Source organism: Pezoporus flaviventris, unplaced genomic scaffold, assembly GCF_033815535.1.
Source record: "Pezoporus flaviventris isolate CSIRO_AGI_PZ_B2104156 unplaced genomic scaffold, CSIRO_AGI_Pfla_v1 ptg000040l, whole genome shotgun sequence".
Taxonomy (NCBI): domain Eukaryota; kingdom Metazoa; phylum Chordata; class Aves; order Psittaciformes; family Psittacidae; genus Pezoporus; species Pezoporus flaviventris.
Window position 1 is genome coordinate 863144 of NW_026892588.1, and position 25520 is coordinate 888663.

The window sequence follows — 25520 nt, forward strand, 5'->3', positions numbered from 1 at the left end:
ACCTGGTGGTGGTTGGATCCCCTCAGCCCATGCTGTATTTAATGTAGGGGCTTGCAGAGCAGGACTGCTGCTCTGGTTTGAAAGCCTGCTCCATCTTACAAAGAACCAGCATAATCATGACTGCAAACCTGAATACCAAGCTGTTCCTTGTGCTGCACATCCTTTGCAACTTTGACTAGTTGCACAGCAATTTGCAGAAAGCTTGCTGACAGTGACACAAACACTTGCTGGCCTGAGTACAGGAATATCCCAACTCTGGGCATGCAACCAACAGAGCATCTAAGCTTCTGTTTCTCTTTTTCTTTGAACCATCTTTATGCTTCAAATAATCTTCAGAGAAAAGGATTCAAAACCTCCATATCAAACTCATATACCCAGTGGTCATGAAGAACTGCAGAATAAACAAAACTTGTCTTGTAGGAGGGCTATGTGGAGGGGATGCTGTTACTTTTGCATTGCTTGTCACACTCTTAGAATGGAGTAGGGCCTGGGAAAGTGGCACTGAGATGATACAGGTCAAGCAGAGTGGCATTTTAAAGCCCCTACCCTCTAGCTATGCCTGATCAGCCTTTACAACATCAGTTGTTTCTGTACTGCTTCAAACCCTGCTGTGAGGGAGTAATCCAGCCCCTGCAGTATCATTTGGAAAGACGGGTGAGTTAAAGCTCTGGAGGCTTGATAGCAGACCACCAGTACTTAAAATCTGAGAACTCTGTATAGTCCGGAGGCCTTTATAGCTGTGCTGAATTACCTCTGGCCTAAAATATTGCCAGAATGCATTACTTGTCTCTGGAAGCCATTTGTTTTCATTTACTGCACAAAGTAAAACAGGGCCAGCGTTACAAACGGCTCGGTCTGCACTGGGGCTGTAATTCTGTTGCACTGGTAAATGCCATTGTCACATCTAAGTGCCGTTGTTACTGATGTAACACAAGCACCTCAGCTTCTCCAGATTGGTGGTAGAACATAATGGCTTGGCCCGTATGGAAATGGATGTTTAGACCTGACTTGGCCAAGGGTTTAAGGAAGAGATGCACGGGGAGGGTTCTTGTGACAGGCCTTGGAGGGAGGAGGTAGTTAAGAGGTAGTAGAGAGAGGCTTCCCATTCCTTTATGCCTGCTTCTGAGGGCACTGCCTGTCTCTTGTGTTTGACTAGTCTGTCCAAAAACTAAACCTGTAATTGGAAGAAAGAGACTTAGATTGTATGGTGAGTAAATGAGCACTTAACACAATGAAGTAGTGTGTATCCACAGCAGACCACTTCTCTTCAGCAGCCCAGTGCTGCCCTGGTGTAAGGTTTGGGTGTTACAGCTAGCAATTTGCTGCGATGCTCAGCGTCACTAGTACCACTAGCTGAGAAGCTTGGAGTGTTTCATTTTAAATTGCACTGTTAAGCTGAAATAAAGGGATAATAACTCTGTTTCACAGAAGGTGAGACTTAAACAAAGAGCTTATATAATTGTCCTCATGGAAACCTTTTTAAAAAGCAGAATGTAAGCAAGTCAGTGGTTAAACAGTCCATGGGCACTGGATGAATACAGTCATTTAATGGGTAGGATCTGTACCTAAATTCTGTTTCTTATGGGGAATTTAATTCCTAACAACCAGAGTAGTACCCAGTGTGCTGAAGAGAGCTTCTAGAGCGAGGAAGATCTATCCTTGGTAGAGGAAGATGAAGCTAGAATGCATTTAAATGAGCTGGACAGATGCAGGTCCTTGGAAACTGATGGGATGCACCCAAAAAAAAAAAGGGGGCAATCATGCATGGCCAACTTGATAGCCTGACTATGGTGGACAGGGAGAGAGCTGTCACTTCACGGGGACTTTGATGGGCTGGAGCAATAGGGACTTCATGGTATTAAGCAAAGGGAAATGCTAAGTCCTGCCCCTGAAGAGGAATAACCTTACCTACCAGTACACTCTGGGGTCTGGGAAGCAGCTCTGCAGAAAAGGACACCAAGTTGAGCAGGAGCCACCAGTGTATGAAGGTAAAAGGTGGCCAACAGCATCAAGTGCTGCATTAGGAGGAGTGCTGCCAGCAGGCTGAGGGAAGGGATCCTTCCCCTCTACTCAACACTGGTGAGGCCACTCCCCACATCTGGAGTGCTGGATCCAGTGCTGGGCTTCCTAGTACAAGAAAGCCATGGACTTACAGGAGCAAGTTCAGCAAAGGGCTTGGAGCGTCTCTCAAAGGAGGCTGAGAGAGCTCAGATCGTTCAGCTTGTGAAAAAGAAGGCTCAGGAAAGGTCTTTTCAATGTGTTCAAACCCCTAATGGGATGAGTAAAGACTATTGAGCCAGAAGTTTCTCAGTTGTTATCAGTGAAAGGACAAGAGGCAATGGACACAAATTGAAATTGTAAAAATTCTATTTAAATGTAAGAGAACTCTTTTACTGTGAGGGGGTCAAATCCTGGAACAGGTTGCCAGAATAAGTTGTGGAATCTCCATCCATAAAGAGATTCAAAACCTGACTGGCTACAGACCTGAAGTACCTGCTGTAGGTGACCATGCTTTGAGCAGGACGTTGTACTAGATGATCTCCAGAGGTGCCTTGTGTGACTCACTGAAAAGGCAGCGGTTCAGTGCAGGCACAGCAATTGGAGCATTATCTTTAACATAACACAGTGCTCTGCTCTTATTCAAAGAGGCTTGTCAGCAATCTAACTTTGAAATCTGCATTTCCTGGCTTATGAGATCACCCATGGAGGTAAACTCTCATTTCCTGGAATGGTAAGAGCCCAACAGATAAGCAAAGGGCAAGAGCATGCTCAATCTGTTAGCTATATAAATTCATAAATATAACAGTCACTTTTCCTAGCATCAGGTACTTACTATGTAATTGGTATCACTTAATGTAAAGCATTGTTCTCCATTTCCCTTCTCGGTTTTAATGGTTGATGTAATTGCACTTTTGCAGACTGTGGTAGCATACCAATGCAGTTGCTTCTGTATGGAGTGAAGAACTTGGAGCTATTCACAATGCAGTAGTATAAGGCTCGGATGGTCACAGAAATAGGACCAAATTGTGGATGCAGGGAACAAATACTAAGACAATCCTTGAGAAAGAAACCCACAGTACTTAAAAAAAAAATATATATATAATAAATGTTAATATTATTACAAACGAAATAATTTTATTAAATAACGACTTAATTTACAGAAATTGCTGTATTCACTACCTGAATTTTCATGTGAGACAGCTAGAAAATTCCACTATAAAGAGAAACTCTGTAGATAGCAGGATGCAGAAGAGTTACAAAATGTGTTAAATAGTTGGAAAATAATTCACAATTACTATAAGGTGCATGGGTCAGGGGTTTGAGCCAGCACTTCAGCTACAGCTGCAGAATTTGCTCACCTGTGTAGGGACTGACTCTGTTAGCGTCGAGACAAACATATAACCAACCGGGATGGTTATATGAGGTGCTTTATTGAGGCGCCGGGAACCAGGGGTACGCACCCAAATCTGGTTCCGACTCCCGTCACATCGCGTTCGCAATTTATACACTAAAAATTTCGTAACTAATACATATTCAACACAGATTACATCATTGACTAATACATATGCATCAAAGATTGCTACATCAATCTATTACGACATCAGCCTCTTTTGCGCTTGCGCAGCCCCCTCTGGTGGTCGCCCTGATGAAGTAAGGAGTCTTCCTCAGGCTGTCCTCTTCACCTTTTCTCTACTTGGCTAGGTCCCAATCGTCTTGTGGACGTTAGCATTCTCTTATCTTCACCAGGATGCTTCCCTTTTTGGCTATCTTAAACTTAGGTTCTGCTTGGGTAGAGTTTTACAATACATACACCCATACTCCCCTCACCATATACAGTTATGTTAGCTCTTGCTACCAAGACTACCATTGTAACATTTAGTTATAGAGTAACTATGATACAAAACGGCAAAGTTACAACGTCTTCTAATATACAAAGCCTCACTATTGATTTATAAATTTCTCAAATGTAATCATTTTACTATTTTATATGATTATTTTATTGTAAAAACTTCACCCTTTTCTAACAACTCTGATAGGAACTCCACCAAGCTTTCGGGCTGCTCCCGTCTCTGTTTTCTTCAGGGTGGAAAATGACCCCCTTCATACAAATAGCAGTCTGATTAATACTGACCCTGATGGAGAACTAAAATTGCTCCCTCTTCTGTAGTCCTGGCAGTAGTGCCTACCTGGTTGCAGTGCCATTTGCTGTCTTTCACATATGTGCCCACCACACTGTAATACAGTTAGCATTGGCAGGTCACTCAGTAGGTGGCTTTTGGATGTAAATGACATGATCATAAACTCAGTCTGAAGCTGTGTTCAAATGGCTTGCACCTGATGCACTGGGGACGACTGCTTAATTAGAGGAATATGATAGAAAAGGAGATGAGATATAGGATGGAAATGAAGGTTTTCATTCAACCTTGCCTCAGGAGTTGATCAAACTCGAATGTTCCTGTGAGAACCCCTGCTGCCACCTGGCCTCCCACTGCATGGAGAGGAGCGGAACTGGAGATGTGGCAGGGGCATCAGTGAACTGAAGCCTGGGCATTTGCCAGTTGATGTTACAGTTATCCCCTTAGGCTGCAAGGCAAAAGGCTTGCTGGATAATGAGAAGGTAGGCTTAGCTGGGGGAGCAAGGACCAGCTCTGTGTGAAACACCTGCCTGCTGGATAATGCTTTCACAGGAGCTGGTCAAAATAGGAGTTTTCCAGCAAGAAATACTCATAAAATCTCAACTTTGCCTACTTTGTAGTGGACACTGATGTTTCCAGTTTTGGGGTGGGTGAAGAGGAAGGGAATTGCTATACTTCATTGTAAATGGGATCCTGCTTGGACATGCAGGCAAGGTCCTTACGAGAGCTGTGCTTTGAAACCTTCCCACAGAGAAGAGCAGGGGTTAGCTCTGGTCTGAATATGAAGTCAGTCAGGTTTTTCACTGAAATTATGCTTTAATCTGCAGTGAGGTCCACTTGCAACTGCTTATACCAGCAATATTCAGGACCTCACCATCAGTCCAGTGCAGGACAGGAAACTTCCCTTCCCTGGAATTACCTCACCATGTCTCATTAACTCAGGTTTACTAGGATTTGATCAAAACTCTGATCTCGCCTCCCTGCCCACAGTGCCTTACTATCTTTGAGAGAAACAACCAAGCACAGGTCTGAGCTCATTTTCCCCATCTGCCACTACAATATAGTGCAGTGTACTGCAACATCTGTAGGTGATTCCATGCATGAAGGAGTATACAGACGCCTCTGCAAAATGCTAGGTTGGGGTCACTTCTGAAGCATTTGGTAATACTTCTGTGAAGGGAGAAGCAGACTGTTTTGTTTACAGCACAGACATTTCCTGTACTTAAAATGGATCTTTGAGAGCTTTCCTTAGCTGTAAAACCAGGATGCAAGCTGGCATGTAGATTCATTAGTCTACTGCTCATTTACACTGGTGCAGATTTTGGCCTGTTTTCTTGCACCATGTTACAGACAAGACCAGCAAGTTTGAAGGGTTTCCCTACTTCCCACACCCCAAATGATTATTAGTTCTTGGGAGCTTTGCCTTTTACAAAACTGTTGGCTTATCCAACAACACAAGCGCTTGAAGATGCAGTGCGCAGGCCGTCCATGTCAGTGCAGTTATATCCAGGCCTAAAGTTTAATAGCCACACTGGCTATTAGGCCAGCGCACTGACAGAGCTGAAATAATGGAAATATTTCTGGTTTTCTTTTATGTGTGAGGGCAAAGAAAGCGCCTAAACATGTTTGTTCCACTCAATTCACATATGCCCATCTCTGAAAGTAGTTGTGTTTTGCAGGGGTTGAATTTATGTGAGGTTTTACATTGTAATTATATGAGGAAAACACATTCTAACCTGACCAATCATAGGTGCATAGCTTTAACAGCTATTAGTTCCACTGATTGGTTATGTGAACTGAGCAGTGGAAATGATCGGTTTAGATAGGAGCTGCCAGAGATATTGATCAGGAAAAAAGCTGTTTGGATAGTGACATCTGAAACAATTGTTTTAAACCAGTCAGAAATATAGCTATTGATTGACTGAAGAGGATTCTTCTGGCCTGTAAGTGTACAGTTTTGCTTTGTTAACTCAGCAGGATGCTGCAGTGTGAACTTTGAGAATCATCTCTTTAAAGACAGTTGTAAGGAAAAACAATGCAGCAGGGGTTGATTGAACATCTTTCAGAGAAAACTGTGGAGGAGCAGAAGAAGCCAGGGTTATTTTTCTGATTATTTCTCAGCTATCCAAATCTGAGATGGGAAACATTACCTAGATTTAATCAGGAAGATGTACAAAGGGCCATTGTTCAGAATCTGCCTGGAAAGTCCATGTGCACAACACTTCCCTGGACTGGGAGATTTGCAAATGGAGGAACATGGAAATAGGAAGCGTTTTCTGGTGTTGAGCAGCCAATTGAGAAATTGGTACTAGGATTTGTTCTAGAGGGATTTTACCTGGATGTGTTTTCTTCAGGCCCCTGATTAAGTGCCTTAATTCATACCTATGCAAAGGGGATGGCACGTGGCACTGTATTAAACCTCCATGTCAGGAGAAATTTCAGGTAGTGAAATGGTTGCCTTCAGTATCTTTCAGGGTAGCTCAAGAACAAATATCTCTGTTTTCCCCTTCTTTGTCAGCCGGTCATTGCAAAAGCAAATGAATTTAAAATGCAATCTGAAAAGACTCACGATCCAGACATCCAATTCATGTATTTAGAGTCTCTTTGTTATCATGCATGGCCTTTCCTTGGATTCCTTTCCTTCCCTTAAAATACCCCAGCTCTTGCCCTCTGTATTCTAGGCTGTTTCTTACTTAAACAGTTAGATGTTCTTGTTTATGATATCAACGGTGTCTAAACTGTCAACCAAGACTGATATCCCTGTATCCTGAGTGCACGCACCAAATGGAACAGCTTACAGCTTTTCATGAAGTCTGCTTCTTTTGTGTTACTGTTCCTCTTTTGGGAACAGGAGAAAGTGAGATGTGACCTTGTAAAGTGTTTTTTTCCAACATCATGCAAACTGCCTGTGGCACAGCTGGGAAAATTGAGCCAGAACATCCTAGTCTCATGCCAGGGCTCTTGGCCCATTCTCCTGTGTTAAAGCAGAGGCTGGGAAAAGCCAGATCCCAGAGCCCTGCTATGTGTATTGCTGGCTTTCATTCATCTCATCTGCTTGGCCAGCCCCTGTGTAAGACTGACGCCAGTCTCTTTCCAGCATGGTATCAACACCCCGGTCTGGGGAGCTGAAGTTTCCTAAGTGTGGTAGCTGCCCAAGGGTTAGACTTTGGTTGTTGCAAAGCCAGTTCGTCTGCTAGCTTGGCAGAACAAGGAGGAGAACCAAAATACCCCTTCATTTCCAGTAATAGAAAAATCCTGTGACTCTGTCATCAACAGCTCTTCAGCTGAAGCACCTAGGGATTTGAGCAGGGAAATCTGGCATGGAAATAGCCTTTCATTACAATTATGTCTCTGAGCATTCCAATGAAAAACTGCTTTTGATCAGCAGCAGGCTTGGCAAGTATTACCTTGAAGAGATTGCAATCCTGCAAACTGCAAACCTGCAGGTTTTTTTGATACCAATGAATAGGATCATTATCCCAGACTGTTACTTGCAGGGCAGGAGTGCTTCAGAGCTCCTGTGAGGGCTGAGACAACACTGATACACACTCATTTATAAATGGGGAAGGGGAATGCTGCTGTTTTCCTGCAGGATTGTGCTTACACAGGGGGGATGCCTTTAACCTGACAGAGCTAGGGTAGATTTAGGTTAGACGTTAGGCAGAAATTCTTCCCTGTGAGGGTGCTGAGGCCCTGGCACAGGGTGCCCAGAGAAGCTGTGGCTGCCCCATCTCTGGCAGTGTTCAAGGCCAGGCTGGACAGGGCTTGGAGCAACCTGCTCTAGTGGAAGGTGTCCGTGCCCATGGCAGGGGATGGAACCGGATGAGCTTTAGGGACCCTTCCAAACCAAACCAGTCTGTGACTCGTTCCGTGCTGCTGAGGGGCAGCGCGGGCAGGTTCCAGCGGCGGAGGGCGCTGTGCTGGTGGGCACCGTTCGGGACGGCTCCCGAGCGGAGGCGGCCTCGGGCCCGCAGGGGGTCCGTGGGCCGAGGCTCTCCTGGCCGCGCGCCGCCATCGCCGGCGTCAGGGCGTCATCTAGCGGCGGCGGCGGGGCTGTGCCGGTGGGGCGCGCAGGAGGGCAGCCGTTATGCCGTGCGGCAGGGGCGGGAGGCGAGTCGAGGCGAGGCGAGGGGAGGGGAGCCGGCGCTTGGGGCAGCCGCCGTGGATAACCTGGAGATGGCCTCGTCCTTCCCGGGCGGGAGCGCCCGCGGTGCGGGCCGGTTTGCTGCTGGGGCAGGGAGGGGTGCAGCTCCGCGGGCAGCACAGACAGGGTGAGCCCCTCTTTGTCCCCGAGGGCTTTGGGTGCTCGTGTCGGTCATCGTATTGGGTCACTCTCACCCTTCCCTGTGAGGGTGCTGAGGCGCTGGCTCAGGGTGCCCAGAGAAGCTGTGGCTGCCCCATCCCTCGCAGTGTTCAAGGCCAGGGTGGACGGGACTTGGAGCAACCTGCTCTAGTGGAAGGTGTCCCTGCCTGTGGCAGGGGGCTGGAACTGGGTGAGCTTCAAGATCCCTTCCAACCTAAACCAGTCTGGGATTCTGTGACTCTTCTTGATGTTACCTGCCCTATGTAAAGACTTAGTACTTGGTAAAACACATACTTAACTGTGGTACCTAAACCATGTAGAGAACTAAGCAGTATCAGTATTGCATTCAGTCAGGTTAAGACCAGTATTGTCAGTCTTAAAGTTTTACATCCTTAAAAATCACAATCAAATTGATCTTAAGCTTTAAGTGATTAATGCAGATACAGTTTGATTTTTTTATTTGTCCTGTTGAGTCTTTTAGAGATGTTTCAAAAGCTTTGAAATCTAATGAGATAACCCTACTAACCCTTTGATACCTAGTAAGATAAAGTGGTAATCAGAGGACTCCCAAACGAGTGCATTAGTGTCAGTCTGTTATTAAAAGCTCTCATTTGTAGTTAGTAAGTGCTTACAACATACAGGGGGAGTGTGGCAGGGTATGGGACCTTCAGCTGCACTGAAATGGAGGGAACAGGAAATGCTCCACATCCACTTCAACACATCGTAGTGGAACTGCAACAGCAGAGAAGGAAAAATAAAAGTACTTTTAGGAATACAACCCAAATTAATTACTGTGCTTGCATTTAGTGACCAAAAATAGGACAGGGAATGAAGTAGTGGAAGTGAAAGGAGTTACAGAGGCAAAGCTTATTCTGTAAGCTATTGCCAGTTCAGGAGCACAGCAGTCCAGGAAGGTAGGGAACTGCTAAGTCTTGCACAGCAAGTTTAGTTCCCTGAATTGTGATGCAGAAATTTCACTGAAGGTGAGCTCTCTGGTGGGCAGGCTTAAGAGTACATAATGGTCTGCTTGGCCTAGTAAGTCCATCATATGGAAGAGATGACTGATAAAATAAGCATCACAAACATAGCATGCTGGGGAGAAGAGCAACATGTACTCGTACATTAACTGATAGGTTGAAATAGCAGTTTTGTTTTCATCCCTTCCCCAGATTAGTGGCTAAAAAAAACCACCACCCCTCAACAGTAAAACAAAATGTGCATAAAGCAAGGATAATGGTTTACAAAATGTCCTGTGGTCCTTCTGACAAATACCTTAATTCCCAGCAAATGTACGAGATAGTCCACCTTTAGGTGACGGAGCTCCTTATGGTCATTTAGTGTCTTTGTCTAAGCAAACTTACTGATTGTACCCAGCTCCACTGAAGCAGTTCATAAATGGGAAATACCATACAGCAACCAGCAGCATTTTGCCCAGAGCAACATCTGTGCTCCAAGCTGCTTACTGAAATACTGAGCAGTACAAGTCTGTTGATTTGATAACACAGTGTCTAATGGTAAATCTGGATCAGAGTTGCATATATCCAAGATTAAGCATTTCTGAATCAAAGCCTTCAACTCCGTTAAAAAAGAAATAGGCCTTAATTCTTATCTTGCTGTAGTGCTGTTAGTGCAGAGTTACTTTGCTAATTTCACAGACGTAACATCATCTTTAATAAATGGTAACTGAGATGACTGAAGGATGTCAGCCTGAGCTGTAACTCCCAGCAGTGGCAGTTGTCTTAGTTCATTTGTCTACCAACTGAAGTCACCCTTGTAGTTGCTTAGGAAAGACTGGAGGTGCACAGAATTCATCATGGCACTGTTCTCTTGCAAAGGAATCCTCCTGTAAGCTGACTACATGTTTGAAAACACACACCCATCTACAGATTAACTAAGTGAGAAATGCTGAACAAAGGCTGGTAAACATGTCAAAACAATTACACTTAAATTTAAGAATTTTATTGCTAAGGATATTTTGCTATAAATTAATAATGGGAATAAGGACATGTAGTAAAAACAACAATTAAGATAAGAGTGCACAAGAACTTAAAAGGATTGGGGCAGGGACAACATTTGCTGTATGCTATTCTCCATGACTTACACAGATCTTAGTCATAACATGAGGAAAAGCCACAAACGCATCTGAGGAAGATGGATGTGAATCTTCTCTGTTACTCAACTTAGATTGTTCCATCACCTGTTGAATCTCCACTGATGAACAAAAAAAAAAATGAAGCCAGTGTTGTGTGATATTTAGGGCAGTTCCATCTAGACGCAGCTCAGAATGTGCTTCAGCATTAGAAAAGATGTGTCTTGTCCAAAAGTCAGTGCAGTTGCTCTGTACATAAATACTTCCCACCACCTCCTCTCTAGTGTCTAAGCCTTTATCCACTCACCAGAAAAAGCTGGCTCCCTAGCTCCCCATGTTCAAGCAAAAATAGCCAACAGACATGTTTTTACATGTAACTAAGAATTTGGGAGGGGAGCTGGTTCACCTCTTTAACGTGGTTGGATTTATTAGAAGGCTGAGCATTTGTATTCCACTCTCTGGAAGCCTGGCTCTGCCCATAAGTGAGAATCCAAAAGTATGCAGTCACAGTGAACACAGACTCATTAGCTGTGTAATTCTGAATAGACTGTAACTGCTGTACACCAGTATTAGTCATCTTTAACTGACAGTGTACACTGCAAGGAACAGTGGCACTGTAGTGGCTGCAGACCTCCCGTAGCTTTAGGAAGGTCAAGTATTGGGCCCCAGGCAGGAAAACATGTGCTTGTGTGCTATGCAGGTATTTACTGGAATCACAGCATCATGAATAGCACCATTCAGAAACAAAGACCTGTTTAGGACTATCATTTAATCTTCTTTGAAAACGATCTTGCAGCACTGCCTCTTCCTATCACAACGGTATCATCTGCAGAAGCTGGCACAGCCATCCCTCCAAGCCCCAGAATCCACTGTGGCCCTGCTCCTTCAGCTCACACCAGCATCTATACAAACTGCAGATACATAAAGTTCTGGACTAGGCAGAGAAAGGCTACTGAGTAATGACTACGTATCTAGCCAGACATTATTCTACATATGTCCAAACCTCCAATCTGTTCCTGAGCAACAGAAAGTATGGCCGTGTTTCAGGAAGCAAGTCCATGAGTTTTAACAACCAGTGAATTCAAGTGGCCATCCTCGTGCTGCTGCTTTGTGCATCAAGACATTTCCACTTCTATTTCTAAAGTGAGATCAGAAAGGCTACAGGCACAGTAAGACTGCTCTCTTGATTATATGCTCTAACAGAGTTTTGTATACTTGCTTTCTAGCTTCTAAATGTCGGTACTAGCAAGATAGAACAGTAGCTCATAATTTCTGTAGAAAAGCAACCTATTGTTACTAAGATGGAACTAGAACCTTCAGCTTCAATTTGTTACCTTTTTCCCCTGGAGAAGAGGTAAGGTTATATTTTTAATGGAGATTTACTTCAATTTGAATTTTTAAAAAGATCAATTCTTGCTTTGAATTCAACACAGGAATGTTTTGCAATCAATAGAGTCTTATATATTTCACTGGAAGAAACTAAGGATCTACATGCAGTTAGCTCATGAGAGAGCAAGAGACTCAATGTTCCCCTGCTGTGATCAACAGCTGTTCAAGAAACAAAAAAACAAAACCAAACCCTATAAATGCACACAATAAAACTCTGAGCTTAAAATAAATGACCAGCTGATTCACTTTGATCTATTCTTTCACAATTACTATGAAACTCAAAAGAAATCACAATGTTGTTCAATTGTTTTATTCTCTCTCCCTCCCCTTACAAGCTAAATATCACAGAGGAACAAGAGGACATGAAGGCATTCTGCAGAACTAGTTACATTGCAAAGCGCAAACTAAACAGCAGTATAGACCTGTAATCAGCTTCAGGGTTATCTCAAGGTTTAAAAAGGGTTGAAATGTTTGTTCACTTAAGTTCCAGACAGTCACAGTCTCTTTCTGACCTCCAGGGTACCAGACCTCTCAGAAAACTTCAGTAGTGTACTCCAATTTCTTGTGGTTTGGACTAGCAATAGGAAACTTTCACTTTGGTCCTCTTTTGAACCTCCAAGTGCTTTCAGTACATACCACTGGCAGAACATATGCAGCTTGTATTAATCAGGGAAAGGACATGCATGCGTATTAGTGTACAGCTCTGAGCCAGTTTCTTGTAAGACATTTACATTCCTTGGTTTAGGCTCACTCTTAGTAATGCAGCCAAGATTACATCTGTCTGTTTACTTCCGATGATTTCAGTTTGTTGAGTTTGTCCTAAGAGTCATGAAAGCTTAGTGCTTCCCCTGGCTGCTACCCAAACTCTTGTTGAAGACCTCTATTGCTTTAATAGTAGGATAGACCCAAGACAGCTTTTGGATGAAATGGAAAAGCTTGGGGCTTGATCTAAATTTATATGGGTGAAAGTTCTTATCTATTTTCAGCTTTCCTGACATACCTGAAACTCCATGAACCTTAAGGAAATTAACCAACTTCTGAAAGCGTAAGAAAGACTTAACATATTAAACAAGTATTAATACAAGAAGCTGAAAGTGGAAGTATAAAAATAAGTCCTCTTACTATAAACGGCTCATTTAGGCACCCTGCCTCTTTTACCTGAATAAGAAAGCACATGCATTTCTTCAGAGTTTTCTTTTCCCTGCCAAGCGCAGCTCAGCATGGATTATAATAGGATCAGGTAATAGGCCACATAGCATACATAACAGTTGCACTCCAGGTTACACTCCATAGCACAGCAGCTTGCAGGAGCACATTGTGTAAGGAACCAGTCAAACAAGCAAAGCCAGCCAGGTTCCTTGGAGTGTTTTCCTTAACAAGTTACGGAGGGGAAGACAAGACCTGCTGAATGTGAGGGGAGAGTGTGCATAGAACAAACCCAGGGTCAGCTGTGCTCAAAACTAGCTGCAGATAATGAACCTGGTTTGGTAAACCTTGGAGGCTAAGATGCAGACGTATTCTAGCCTCGGCAAGGCAGCTGATATCAAAGTGCCTGTGTGCAAGGTCTGCTTGTGCTGTTTGACTCTCCCCTCCTGACTATTACTGCCTGCAAAGGGGTTCTGATAGGCCCAAGAGGGCAAGGGTTGTTCAAGATAGTTCTCCTGCAGACTGCAGAACAATAGCAGTACACTGGACAGTGATCTCTTTCTTAGCAGTGCAGTTGGTACAGTGTCTGAGGTGACTGTTCTACAGACAAGGAAGACCACTTTCAAAACCAGAGATCCATTACTTCCATCTGACCAGAGAAGAGTGATTCAGGATAAAGAGGGAGATGAAAGAACAAACACTGGTCTTCATTGCTACTGGGCATTCACATTTTTGGGAGAATAAAAGAACTGAGGAGTGCTGCCGCTTCTTAGTGATTAGCTTACACGTTCTCAAAAACAGCCTCACCTGGATAAGGTGAGACACAAATACACGACTCCAGCTAAGAAAATATATTACCATCCGCAGGCAAGTTTGATAACAAAAATCCTCTCAAGCATGGTAGGGTACCTAATGCCAAGGAGTTTCTGCTGAGCTGTGTGTTTGTCCAGGGAATGTTTAGAGCCAGTAGTACATATACACTAATACGGGGTTCCTTTAAACCTCCTATTTGGACCAGATTTTAGATTCCTCCCTCCCCCCCATCACGTTTTTTCTGCCGTGCTTACAGTAACAGTCTGTTCATAAAGCTAGTGACTGCTACCATGTTACATTGGTGCTCATATTGATTCTTATCAGTACAAATCCTTGTAACTCCATCATAAACAGAATTCAAGAGCAGCACATGCCAACTCCAACCACTTAACTAAATGGTGCCTTTAAACTCTCAAGACAGTTAAGAATCAGTTATTAAGATGTCACTACTGAAAAATAACTATTGCATTTCTTAAAGTTTAACAGTAAACAACACTGCCAATATATTATTGCACACAATAAAGGGTTCTGGAACTACAAAGATAAGGAACAGGTAATCTAGAAGACCCAGAATAATGATCCCAGAGCCATTCCAGTTGCTGCTCCAGCAAGCATGCCCAGTGCAAGATCTCCATCGGTGTCACGGTAACGCTCTCGAATGATGACATGGTTTGCAGGGGGCTGCCCATAAGGTCCTAGGTGATAGGAGATTGTTAGGAAGAGGGCAAAGTCTATCTTAATACCATGTGCTGTAATTTCAAAACAGGCCCGCTATTTCACCTTCTTCCTTCCACTGATGATGCCAGCATGTGGGGAAGGAACCAGTTACAACCATGCTTTGGAAGTGGATTTACCTTTGAAACTTGCGCTTAAATTCTGAGGCCATAGCTGAACATTAGTTTTGAAATAATTAAGCTAGGTGTAAGAGGACAAATGAATGAAAATCTCCATCAATGCCCAATATGGAGTAATGAATCAATCTTGTTCTGGCTCTTTTATCTTAGAAAACATGCTGCGTACTGTAGTTGAGAGTTCTGTGTGCTTCTAAGAGTTTACGAAGTAACTTAAGTTGGGATCACAATGGGATGGTAACTTACGCTGGGATCACACTGGGACGTTAAATCACTTGTACTAAGTTAAATCGCTTAATACAAATTTCACTGCACTTGCTTTGCTGTGAAAGGGTAAGGGGTGTTGGTTCTAGCTACATGTCAGTTTTCTTTACATCACTGTTGTGCAGGAGTGGTGGGTGGTAAAGGATGGTGATTAACAGAATTCAAGACAGAAATATTAACTCAAATAGCTCAGAAAGGTAAAAGGTATGGTTGATATTGATTACCTTGGTATGGATACTGGTAGGGAACAGCATAAGCTTGTCCATTGGAGGCATAGAAGACTTGAGGACCAGGAGGTGCATACGCACCACTGTACTGATCATAGCCATAGCCATAAACCTGGTGAAATTAAAAATGTCCATTACAACAATATTCTTTGCTTTGTACCCAATTACACACTTTGTTCAATTCTCACTTTTAATGCAGTCAAGCTTCAAATAAAATACCCAGTGTATACTGATATAATCTATCTACTCCCTGGAAAGGATTCAGAACAGCTGCTTGAAAAAATAAGTGCTCCTTAGCAGCACTCACTCTCTTCCCTTCCTGGATGCTGAATGGCAGAGGCAGGTTCTGGATCATCAGGCAGAGCCACAGCAGCCTTACCAGCTTCTCCTCTCTGCCCTCATGCCAGTAAGAGCTCTCTGGAGGGCTGTGAGGTAGGCAGGATCCCAAGAAACTCCAACCAACCTGTCCCTTTCACAATGCAAGTGAATGTCAGATCTGGGACAAATACTCTGTAGCTGTATATTTTGGAAGCAATTTTGTCCTCCAAAAGAGGAGGCCCACTACTAGCCCTGATACAGCTCCCAGCACCACATCAAGTTCTTAACAGCTGTTTCTAACAGCGAGGGGCTGGAGCAGTACAACTGTAATGCAACAAGTAATGTTACCCCAACTATCCCTTTGTGTTTCACTGCACATCAGTCAGAATATCCAGAAATGCACAATGTATATAGGTTCAGCCCCAGTGCTGCTCCTTCTCCACTGCAAAAGAACGGTGCATCCAGGAGCTAGTTTTTGTGTTGCTGTGACATCTTGGATACAACAGAATCCTTATGTATTAAATGTGACAGCTCCAGTCATTAAATCTATTTTTGAAACTCCTCATTTTGTATCCTTCCAGTTCTTACACAATGTGAAAGCGTAGTCCCACCTCCTTATGTTAAAAGCTGCACAGCCAGTATCTTTCAAGATCAGCTAAATAACTTATGCCCTGTCTCTAGGAAGCTATATCTTCCAAGTTCTCCGAGCAGCCATCCTTTATATACCTCCCAATCAAATCTGCCTCATCCCGTTCAAGGGAAATCCATCTCAAACAGGAGTGACAATAGATTGTTAGTGCCTCACTCTCTCTCCTTTTGTACAAACCTCAAAGCTGGATGCAACTGTGGAACTCACAGTTATATCCAGGAGTACAGTTTGAGTGCTTGAAGGACTAAATGCTTAATGCTTCCTGACTGAAACTCTTACCTCAGGTGATGGTGTGGCATAAGCTGTGTAGGGAGGAGGGGCTGAGGAAATGGCTGTCTCATCATACATCACATCAGATCCCATGTAGCCCTAAACACCATGGAAAGGTAGCAGTTATCACCTTTTTCTACAGACACCCAGTTAGAGCAGCGCAAGGATTAAAACTGAATGACCCCAAAGGAGTAACCTTCAGACGTACTATGAATATCTTATAAAGCACTTCAAAAAGAAACTTATTTGGAGAGCAGACCTGGGAGAATACAAATGCCACATCAATCGCAGGAAGGAGTCATAAAATCTCTTACCTCTGTGTGCACACATGTACATACAAGCACACCAACTCCTTCCATCATTTCATAGCCTCAGTTTCAGAAATTACCCTCTTGTTCATCCTCTGTTTTCAGATAAACAAGTTTTCACAAGTAAGCTAGCTGCTTCCCAGTGCTCTAGAGTGGTATCATCAAGTTCTGCAAGAGCAGATAAGAACACAAATGCAGTAGCCAGAAGTGGCCCCTGATCATTATAGCAGAACACAGTCACAGTTCTTGGCCACCTGTCGTCCTGGCTGTGAGAAGGCTAAAAAAAAATACAGTAAGAGAGGTTTAACTGTAAGAACTGGGGGACTTGACTGGTTTTAGGGAACTACATTGCAAATGCCACCTATAATTCTGGTCCTTTTTGAAGGAAGCTATCAGGCAAAGGTGATAACTTACTCTCAAAGAGAGTTAAGGTTGGTTACAGTAACCTTGTATTCTTGCACATAGTTATCAGAAATACACAGTGATACTCTTAGTGCCCTATTCCAAGAAAAAAACACAGGTCTCTTTTTTTCATATACGAGTGAATTTTCCTATTGTCTCTTGCACCTGGACTTTAGAAAGAATTTTGAAGGCATAGTATGTCTATATCCCAGGTCAATCTTACACTGGAGATTCTAAGGATTGCTTGAAACACGCTTGAAATCACTATTTGAAGAGGCAGGTATTTCCACGACCTGAGAAAGTGTCCAGCAGTACATCTGTATTCTGTTCTGCTACAGGGAACTCTGTACAGGCATGTGACACCAGTCTGCAAACATCTATAAATGACATAGTTCTCAAAGCTGGGGTGCTCACCCTCGTATCCCAGTAAAGGCACCGCTGGACACTCGGTATTTTTGAAAGCTGTGTCAGATACCTACAGATGGACTCAAACCCAGTTACCTGATTACTTCAAGTCCTTGTTGGAAATCTGTAATTGCTTTGGAAAGTGCCAGTTTATGATACCACTTGTGCAGAGAGCTACCTGCTCTACTTTCAACAGCAAGCATCTGCCTTAGCTGACAAAGGTGATGCACCGGCAAGTTTTGAATGCCATCCTATCAGGGCTGGCAGCCAAGTGTCAAAAGACATGAAAACCAGCAGTTCCTATCTCCTAAAACCAGGAGTCACCATCTCCCACATAAGCAAGATACAACCCCCAAAGCTATAGCAGACAGATGACGAGTGTTGTGTTCCCTGCATGAAGACAATTCCTTCACTTCTCATTTAACACCATGAAGCAGCATGGCACAGCTGCGGTCAGAGGCACTTCTGTCCAGGGCAGTCAAAACTATGACAAGCATTTGTTTTGTGTATCTACAGATCTTAGTATAAGACAGATGCCTCAGTACAGTGCCAATGTGAATGTGACCCATCAAAAGCTGATACAAACTTCTTTAAAAGCCAGCATTTCCCCATGAAACAGGAATATCTTAGGTTGGTTTAGTCTAGCCATATAGGGAAAGCTAGTGCTGAAGACTACTTGAGAAGGCAGTCTGGAGGAAAAAAACAATACCCACAAATGGATGGATATGGTTCCCCAAAGACAGAGTTCTCTAGAGAACTCCAGGACTCACAGGGAGAATTTTATGATAACTGACCTCTTCACTCTCCGCAGTTAGTATGCCAGTGCAAAGGTAATATACTCCTCAGTGTGCCTGCGCTCCCCTCCAAGCACCTCATGCTCCCCTACTCTCCATCAAGAAGCATCCCACAATGTAATGGATCTACATTTAACAAACAGCTTCTTTGCAGTAAGCTTCCTTTAGCACTGTACATGTAGGCAGCAAATGCTAAGAGTGGAAAGTGAATTTTTAGTGGTTGCAGATTTACTTCTTGCCCACAGCTTCTGCGCTACTACCCTTACAGGCCAGCTTCCCAAACATTCACTTCCACACACAGATCATTCTCTGAAGTCATTGACTTCCACCCAGCATGTATGTGCCTAGGCTTGGCTGCAAGGATAACATGTACTAGTGACCCAGATCATTCTCCCTACCCACAAGCCATCTGCTCATGACCCTGTTTTTCTGTAGCAGAGAGGGATGAAACATGATTTTAGAAGTAAACTGCTGAACCACATGTAACACCGATGTGTTGCTTCTCTGTCTGTATAAAGTCTAGCCAGTGCACTTACTGGGTTTGTCCTGGCATCCTGGAGAGCAATTTTCCATGCCCTGAAAAAATAAGCCCATTGTTTAGTGGAACACTGATAAAAATTAATACTACTTAATTTTTAGGACTATTGAAAAAAAGGGTTAGGAACTAGAGGTACTGCAGGAACACAGTTTAAGCCATTGCACACGTCAAAGCCCAGTAATACTAAAATGAATGCAGAAAGATGTTACATCAAGACTGACACAGAATGACTTTCTTTGCAGAGCTGAGAAGGCATGAGGAGGAACATGAGAAGGAAGAGATGCAGTTTTGAAGGTCTTCACTGCAAGCACAACAGGTAGGTGATGTGCAGCTATGCTCAGGATAAAGTAATAGGATGAGAACCAGGGATGTTGTTTCTCCTGCCTGAAGTTGCATCTGTGCTGACTAGAGAGTGTGGGTCTTGATGCTATTACAGTTTGAACGAAGGTACATACACTTCACACAGACACTCCTATGCCATATGGCTGGGAGCATGCTTGAAGCACCACGCATACTTGGCAAACACTAACGATAGAAGTTATCAACCTATATAAAGCCAAGCTCAGCTGAAAGTTCACAATAATGGAGTATTCTTCCTTTCACTACTGACTGGGATGTCCTTGAGCTATGCAGGGTCATGCACTGCTTGAAGAATGGGAAAAGTGAAAAAAAAAACCACAATCTGTTCAGCAAGTCTTGCATTAACCGTATTAATAAGATTCTTTTACTCCTCAGCCTTCAGTGTTTTCAGTGAGTTAACTTGCAGTTAATTTGCATGAGTTAGATAACTTCTAAGACAGCTGTGTTTTTGTCACTGAAAGACTGCTTTTATTTGCTTGAAAACTTTCTTAAAATGCATCTCTGAAAATCTGAAGGCACAACAATTATTAGGAAGAGAGAGAAAAAGATAAACGAGGAGAGGCAGCAAAACCAGTATTCTCTGGCAGACTTACAGGCAGTCATCTGCACTCTCTGCACAGAGATTGACTGTCTTCCCATCACGGCAAACAATCTGCAGTAAACAATCTTTCTGCTTCCCCTCTGGAGGCTGGAAATCTGGGACAGAAAAAGAGATGAGTTATGAAATATCGATAACCAGAATTTCATGATCACATTTACAAGGGAGACAGTTTATGCAAAAGGCTGGACAAAATAAACTAGGGCCAGTTGTAGCTGCCTTCCGTGGCATCAGAGCAAATTACAGAAGGAAATAACCTGTTCTTACTCTTTAGACAGTCCTGAAAGTAAGTAGCTGTGAACATCATTGCTAAGAAATTTAAGTGTCTTATGGCAGAACTAATTCATACTTAGCAATAAGTACTCACCAACACTTGTGTCAGTATCGAGTACCAGCAAATGCTAGAAGTGAAATTAGTAATACTTGAAGAAAATCTGCTGAGGTTTCCATTTCTTGTCCTGGCTCTCACTCCAGACAGCACTGTAATTACTCCAGTAACGTTATAATCAGACACACAAGTCTACTGTGAATATCCCATTCTCATGTGCATGCCTGCCACCTGCATACATAGTACCCTGTCCTCACTGAGTTTTAAAAGGAAGTATCAAACTCTAACCTTATCTGTCATGTGATGCTACCATGCCCTGGGTGTCTGTAAGGGAATTTAATAGTTGGTTGGGTTGTTTCTTTTTCGGGAGGTGAGTGGAATGGGTGTTTGCTGGGTTTCTTTAACAACAAGAAAGTTGCACACTTGTTGGAGAAGTTTACTTCTGCAGTAGTGTCGTAAATGGTATGCTGGGAAGGCACTGGGGTTGTGAAGAATCTCTAAATACACAAATCCTGAGGGGTTCATTATTACCTCGACATTCATTCCCCACTCTGAGGTTGATGCAGTGGATTCGCATGTGGATTTTATCTTCTATATCATGGCGATTTTGATCATCATAGAATATTAAGCGGCCATCAGACCACAGGTCAAACCAGTTCTTCTTCCAGCGCCGCAAAATAGTACCTTAAAAATCAGACAGTCACTTCTGAGAGCACGTATTGGGAAGTATTTGTGTCCTAGAGCTAACAAAAGCAATAGATCCTTCACAGCTGCCCCAGATACTCTGAGGTGCCAAGCAAAATCCTGTACTAAAACATCCCCGCTTCAGAACGCTACAGAATTGGGTTCCATATTTTACCTAGTATTCAGAGTCACAACTGAGTTTAAGTGCATAACCTGGTGCTTTAGTTCTGACTTGCTGCAAGAACAAGGAGAGGGCATGACTAATTGAAGACATTAAGGTGTCAGGTGAAGTTTCCAAGTCTCCACTTGTATAGCACTAATTACAGAGCAGCATCTGAAGCTGAATGCCAGTCAGACACCTCAGATATGGTATATCCTGCATCCCAGTGGTATACCTCAAAGGTCACATGGAAATGCTGTCATGACAGGTCTTTTTATGAAGTGTCCTAAAGGTCAAAAAAACAAACCAACAAAAAAAGAGAACAAAAAACAACCCATAGAGCTAGACACTTTATTTAAGAAAGACCTGGGAATTACTAAGTTGCTGTGATGTTAGACACACTGGGGAGAAAAGGAGATAAATGGCCCACCATGACTTACTTTGCCGGAGCAGCCATCCACTCTTCACAAATGCCATTGTTGCTGAATCTAGTGGACAGAAGAAGAAGATGAGGGGGAGAAAAGCAGTTGTCAGTATTTCACAATCATACATTAGAAAGAGGCACTTCAGCGTATAGTATCATATATTACAGCTGTGTGTAGCCAGCTAGTATTTCAGACAGACACAGCAGATCTCAGCTGAAGATACTCAGTAAGGCACAACTAGTATGGTAGGTCTTAACAAATGTAATTGTAGCAATCCAACATAACTATCAGAGACCATTTTTAAGTTTAACTGGAAAAGGCACAAGCTTACAGCTATCACTCTTGAAGCATGGGAAAACGGCTGCAGTGACTTCTTGCTGACTTGCCACCAGTTCCTTGCAAAACTGTTCTCTTGACATACATGTGCTTCCTGTATTCTGCAGTCTCAAGTTACTAAGCACCCTCATTTCTTCCCTACCTCCCTTTTTCTGTACTTCCTCTTCAGTTTTATTTTTAATTCATAGGCTCAAAGTCCAGCCAAAACAAAAGCTGAAATAGTATATCTTAAACAGGAAGGACAGTCAGGTTTATGACCTGTATTTCTTCCAAATCATCACTAGCTTCCTCCAAGATGAATGGGATGATTTTATAGCATAATGATGTAGAGACTGTTGTTCTAAAATAGATTAATAAAACCACAACTATCTGCACGTAACTGAACAAGAAAAGCAAGAAGCATTATAAGTCCCCCTTGAGAAGGCTGCCTTTTTTAGGTATTATTTGTGGGGCTTGTAAGCCAATATGAGAGCCAGATAATTCAGATAATTCTTGTAGCATCATAAGGGGGGGGGGGGCAGGTGGCATAGTAGATTTGATAAACAGAGGAACTTATCCCAGACAAGGAATGTCTCTAAAGCTGGGGAGGGGACGGAGAAGGGTTTTGTTGTCTTCTAGTAAAATATAAAGTTAGCAACATCCATTTGTTTTCTGATAGATGTATATAAACTATCTATTGGATATTACTTTTAGCTGTGTGTTCTTCACAGTACTGGGCAAATACCATAACACACAAGACTGTAGCAGTAGGATTTCATATTGAAGGAATGCCACACGTAGAACAGGGTTGGGTATGACCATGAGAACCACCTGCAGTTGAAGTTTAAACTCCAAGATAAACCTCTTACTCTTGGCTTTTGTACCAGCTTGCTGGGAAAACAAACATTTAGCTGACAGCCCGCTGAAAGGGAGTGTCAAACTCCTACTCTGCTTTAATCCTGTCACGCAGTCCTGCTCTGAGGTCTAAGCACGCTGTTGTCACCTTCCTACAGAGAGACAGCTTCAGAAATAGAGGCTGGTTTATTCTTCCAAAGTAACAAAGCACTACAAAGGGGCTGAGCCTCACCCTCCCACCACCCCAGTATATGTTCTTCTCCCCCTAGATAATCCTTTACAAGGAAATAGTCTTCTTGCTCCTCATTTTCACAGGAATGGGTCTCTCCAATAGTGTTTCTATGTCTTCTAGTTTGCCCACTAAGGTGAAATCACTGTATATTTCCAGAAGCCTTTCAATAGTCTAAGAGCCAACAAAGAACTTGCATGAACTTCAGTTCTGTTGCAGGTGCTAGATTAGGCCATTGAATGCTTGCTGCTGCCTTTAACCTACTCTTATACCACAGCATCGTTACATTTAACTTAAACACATAAAGAGGAGGAAAGAAGAAGAAAACATTACTCTTGACAAGTTTTGCCTGTGATTACAGAGTAACTCAGTCTCCCATTACAGAATGGCTCGCAGCTATCTAGGGCCACAACAGCAAGAGGCTTAAACTGCTGTACAGCACCTCGCATGTAATCCCAGATGCAACAACATCTTCCCGACACAGAGTTTAGTATCCCAAACTTCAGCTCTGCATAGAGAGCAAGGAATCACACAGAACAATCTGTCAGCACTGCAGTAGGAGGTGCAAAGACAATTAGATACTCTTCTTTGGTCCTTTTTAAGCACAAGACTCACTTGAAGCCCTGTTGTCAACCCACATTATGTTTAAAAGAATATTTGCAGAGATAGGAGATACTTGGAAAGATCAGTTGCAACTGAGTAGTATTTGTTAAACTAGCTCAGTGCAACCAACATGGGAAATGGGATTTAAACAAAGATAAGTCAGTTTATCACCAACCTCAATAGAAGTACCTTGATGACTGAAACCTAAAAGAGGTAGCACCCTAAACTGAACACAGGTTAAGAGTAAACGCAGCAAAGTAGGTAGGGCTATTCCTTCCTGCTTCCGGGAACAGCAGTTTTCCTTTGTCACATAGAATAAGGGGAATATCCAACAATCTATTCTAGTTCACTTCTTGTTCTCAAACGCGGCTGGCTGCTAGTAAGAGCAAACCTCAAAACAAATCAAGTGTTTCTACCTGCAGCTTGCAATTACCACAGCCATTTTGATTAATGCAGTCAAACTAGCAATGGACCCAACTCCATGGTCCAGGCAGGTGGAAGATGTTTAACCACGGAGCCGAGTTCCAGGCGACCAGCTGTGCCTGCTGACACCTCACTGTTACTTCATTCCCGAGATTTTGGGCTCGGAGGAGTGTTCAGATGTAACCCTATTTGCCCTTTCTCCCCCTTAAAAACAACACAAGTTTTCTATTTTTGGAACTTTCTGACTCTGCAGCTAGCTCTGTGCAGGCCTTTTTTCCATGACGCTGTCTTAACTAGCCAATGACTAGTTCTACCGAGAGATGTGGCTCTCAGTGCAGAACTTGTCCACGCGTGAGCGAGTCGGTGTTCGGAACGGCCGGTTTGGAGAAGCACCGTCCCTCCTCTTCCTCGTCCCGCCGGGGACAGCTCCACCGGAATCCCCGGGCGCCGTGCAGGTCCCGGACCCGCTCCCTGCCCCCCGGACCCGCCGGCTCTGCCTGGCCCCGGCAAACGGCAGCGTCACTGCCCTGGCCTTCCTCCCGGGCGCTCGGACTCTCCCTGCCCGTCACCCGCCGCCAGGCCCCGGGCTGGGCGCGGCCGGCTCCCCGCGAGAGGCCGCCGAGCCCTGCCCGAAACCTCCGTTCCCCGCTCCTCGCTCCCGGCAGCCCGGCCGACAGCGGACAGCCCGACAGCGCTCCCGGGGAGCCCCCTCCCGCCCCGGCTGCTGCGGGCCCGCCGACCGCGACGGCCCGGCCTGCTCCGCGGCCCCGCTGACCTCCGCGTCAGGCCAGGCCAGGCCAGGCCGGGCCTCCGCTCAGCCCGGTGTGACCCACCGTACCCCGCCGCCGAGCCCGCGCGGTGCCAGGCCGCCGCCCCCACCTGCCGCTGCTTCTGCCACTGCCGGCCCCGCGCCCGCCGCCCGACCGATGCGCCAGCGGGCAGCGCCAGCCCGGCCTGACGTCAAACCGCCGCGGTGCGTCGCCACGGGTTCCGGGTGCCGCGGCACCGCGGGAGGAACGTGTCCCTCCGTGTTCGGGTCCCCCCATGGGGACAGGGCGGTGCGGACGGTGACCCCGCCACCGGCTGCGTCTGCCCCCCGTACGGCGCGCCGTGTCTCAGTATTTCAGAGGCATGTCCTTCTGCACAGGCCAGCAGGCGGGACAGCGGCACCCCCATCGTGCTAGGATACTTGGACTTTTTCCTTTCCATCTTGTTTATGAGTATGAAAGGGATGTTTGTTGATGTCATGTCATGGGACTGCATCAGAGAATGGCAGGGTCACTTTGTTCAAGCAGTCACACAAGTATTCAAGGGTGTTAAAAGGCAGGTAGTCTGTAAGCTCTTCTATATAACAGACGAACTGCACCTTAGTGATTCCTTCATGACAGCAGTAAGCTCTCCTTGGGTCAGTGCTGCCCACACACTGAAAAGTCTATCTGATGGAGAATGCACTCCGTCACTAGTTAATCACCTTCACAATTCAAGTTGTGTTTTTCAGCCAGGATAGTGGCAGCCCCATCACGCTAAGGCACTTGCGCTTTTTTCTTCCTATAGTGCTGTTAATGGCTGTAGTGTAGTCCACGCTTTGATATATCTTTGAAGTACTATAAAAGTGGTGAAGGCAGAACAGAAATACCA

The 25520-nt window shown here is 44.3% G+C and overlaps 1 protein-coding gene across 2 annotated transcripts in view; it reads right to left on the reverse strand.

Annotated features, from left to right (window-relative positions):
• Positions 1–12211: 12211 nt before the first annotated feature.
• Positions 12212–25520, reverse strand: part of PLEKHB2 (pleckstrin homology domain containing B2) — a 476827-nt gene continuing 463518 nt past the window's right edge. Inside the window, exons 2-8 of one of the 2 annotated variants that reach the window (XM_061465416.1) lie at positions 21473–21522; positions 20720–20872; positions 19856–19958; positions 18901–18940; positions 16465–16554; positions 15216–15330; positions 12212–14571 (exon numbers count right to left, since the gene is read on the reverse strand). In XM_061465416.1, the coding sequence (XP_061321400.1) occupies positions 14435–14571; positions 15216–15330; positions 16465–16554; positions 18901–18940; positions 19856–19958; positions 20720–20872; positions 21473–21509 (675 nt within the window). In that variant the 5' untranslated portion in view covers positions 21510–21522 and the 3' untranslated portion in view covers positions 12212–14434. Of the gene's footprint in view, positions 14572–15215; positions 15331–16464; positions 16555–18900; positions 18941–19855; positions 19959–20719; positions 20873–21472; positions 21542–25520 lie in introns of those variants that run through there. The other variant, XM_061465415.1, reaches the window with a different exon arrangement.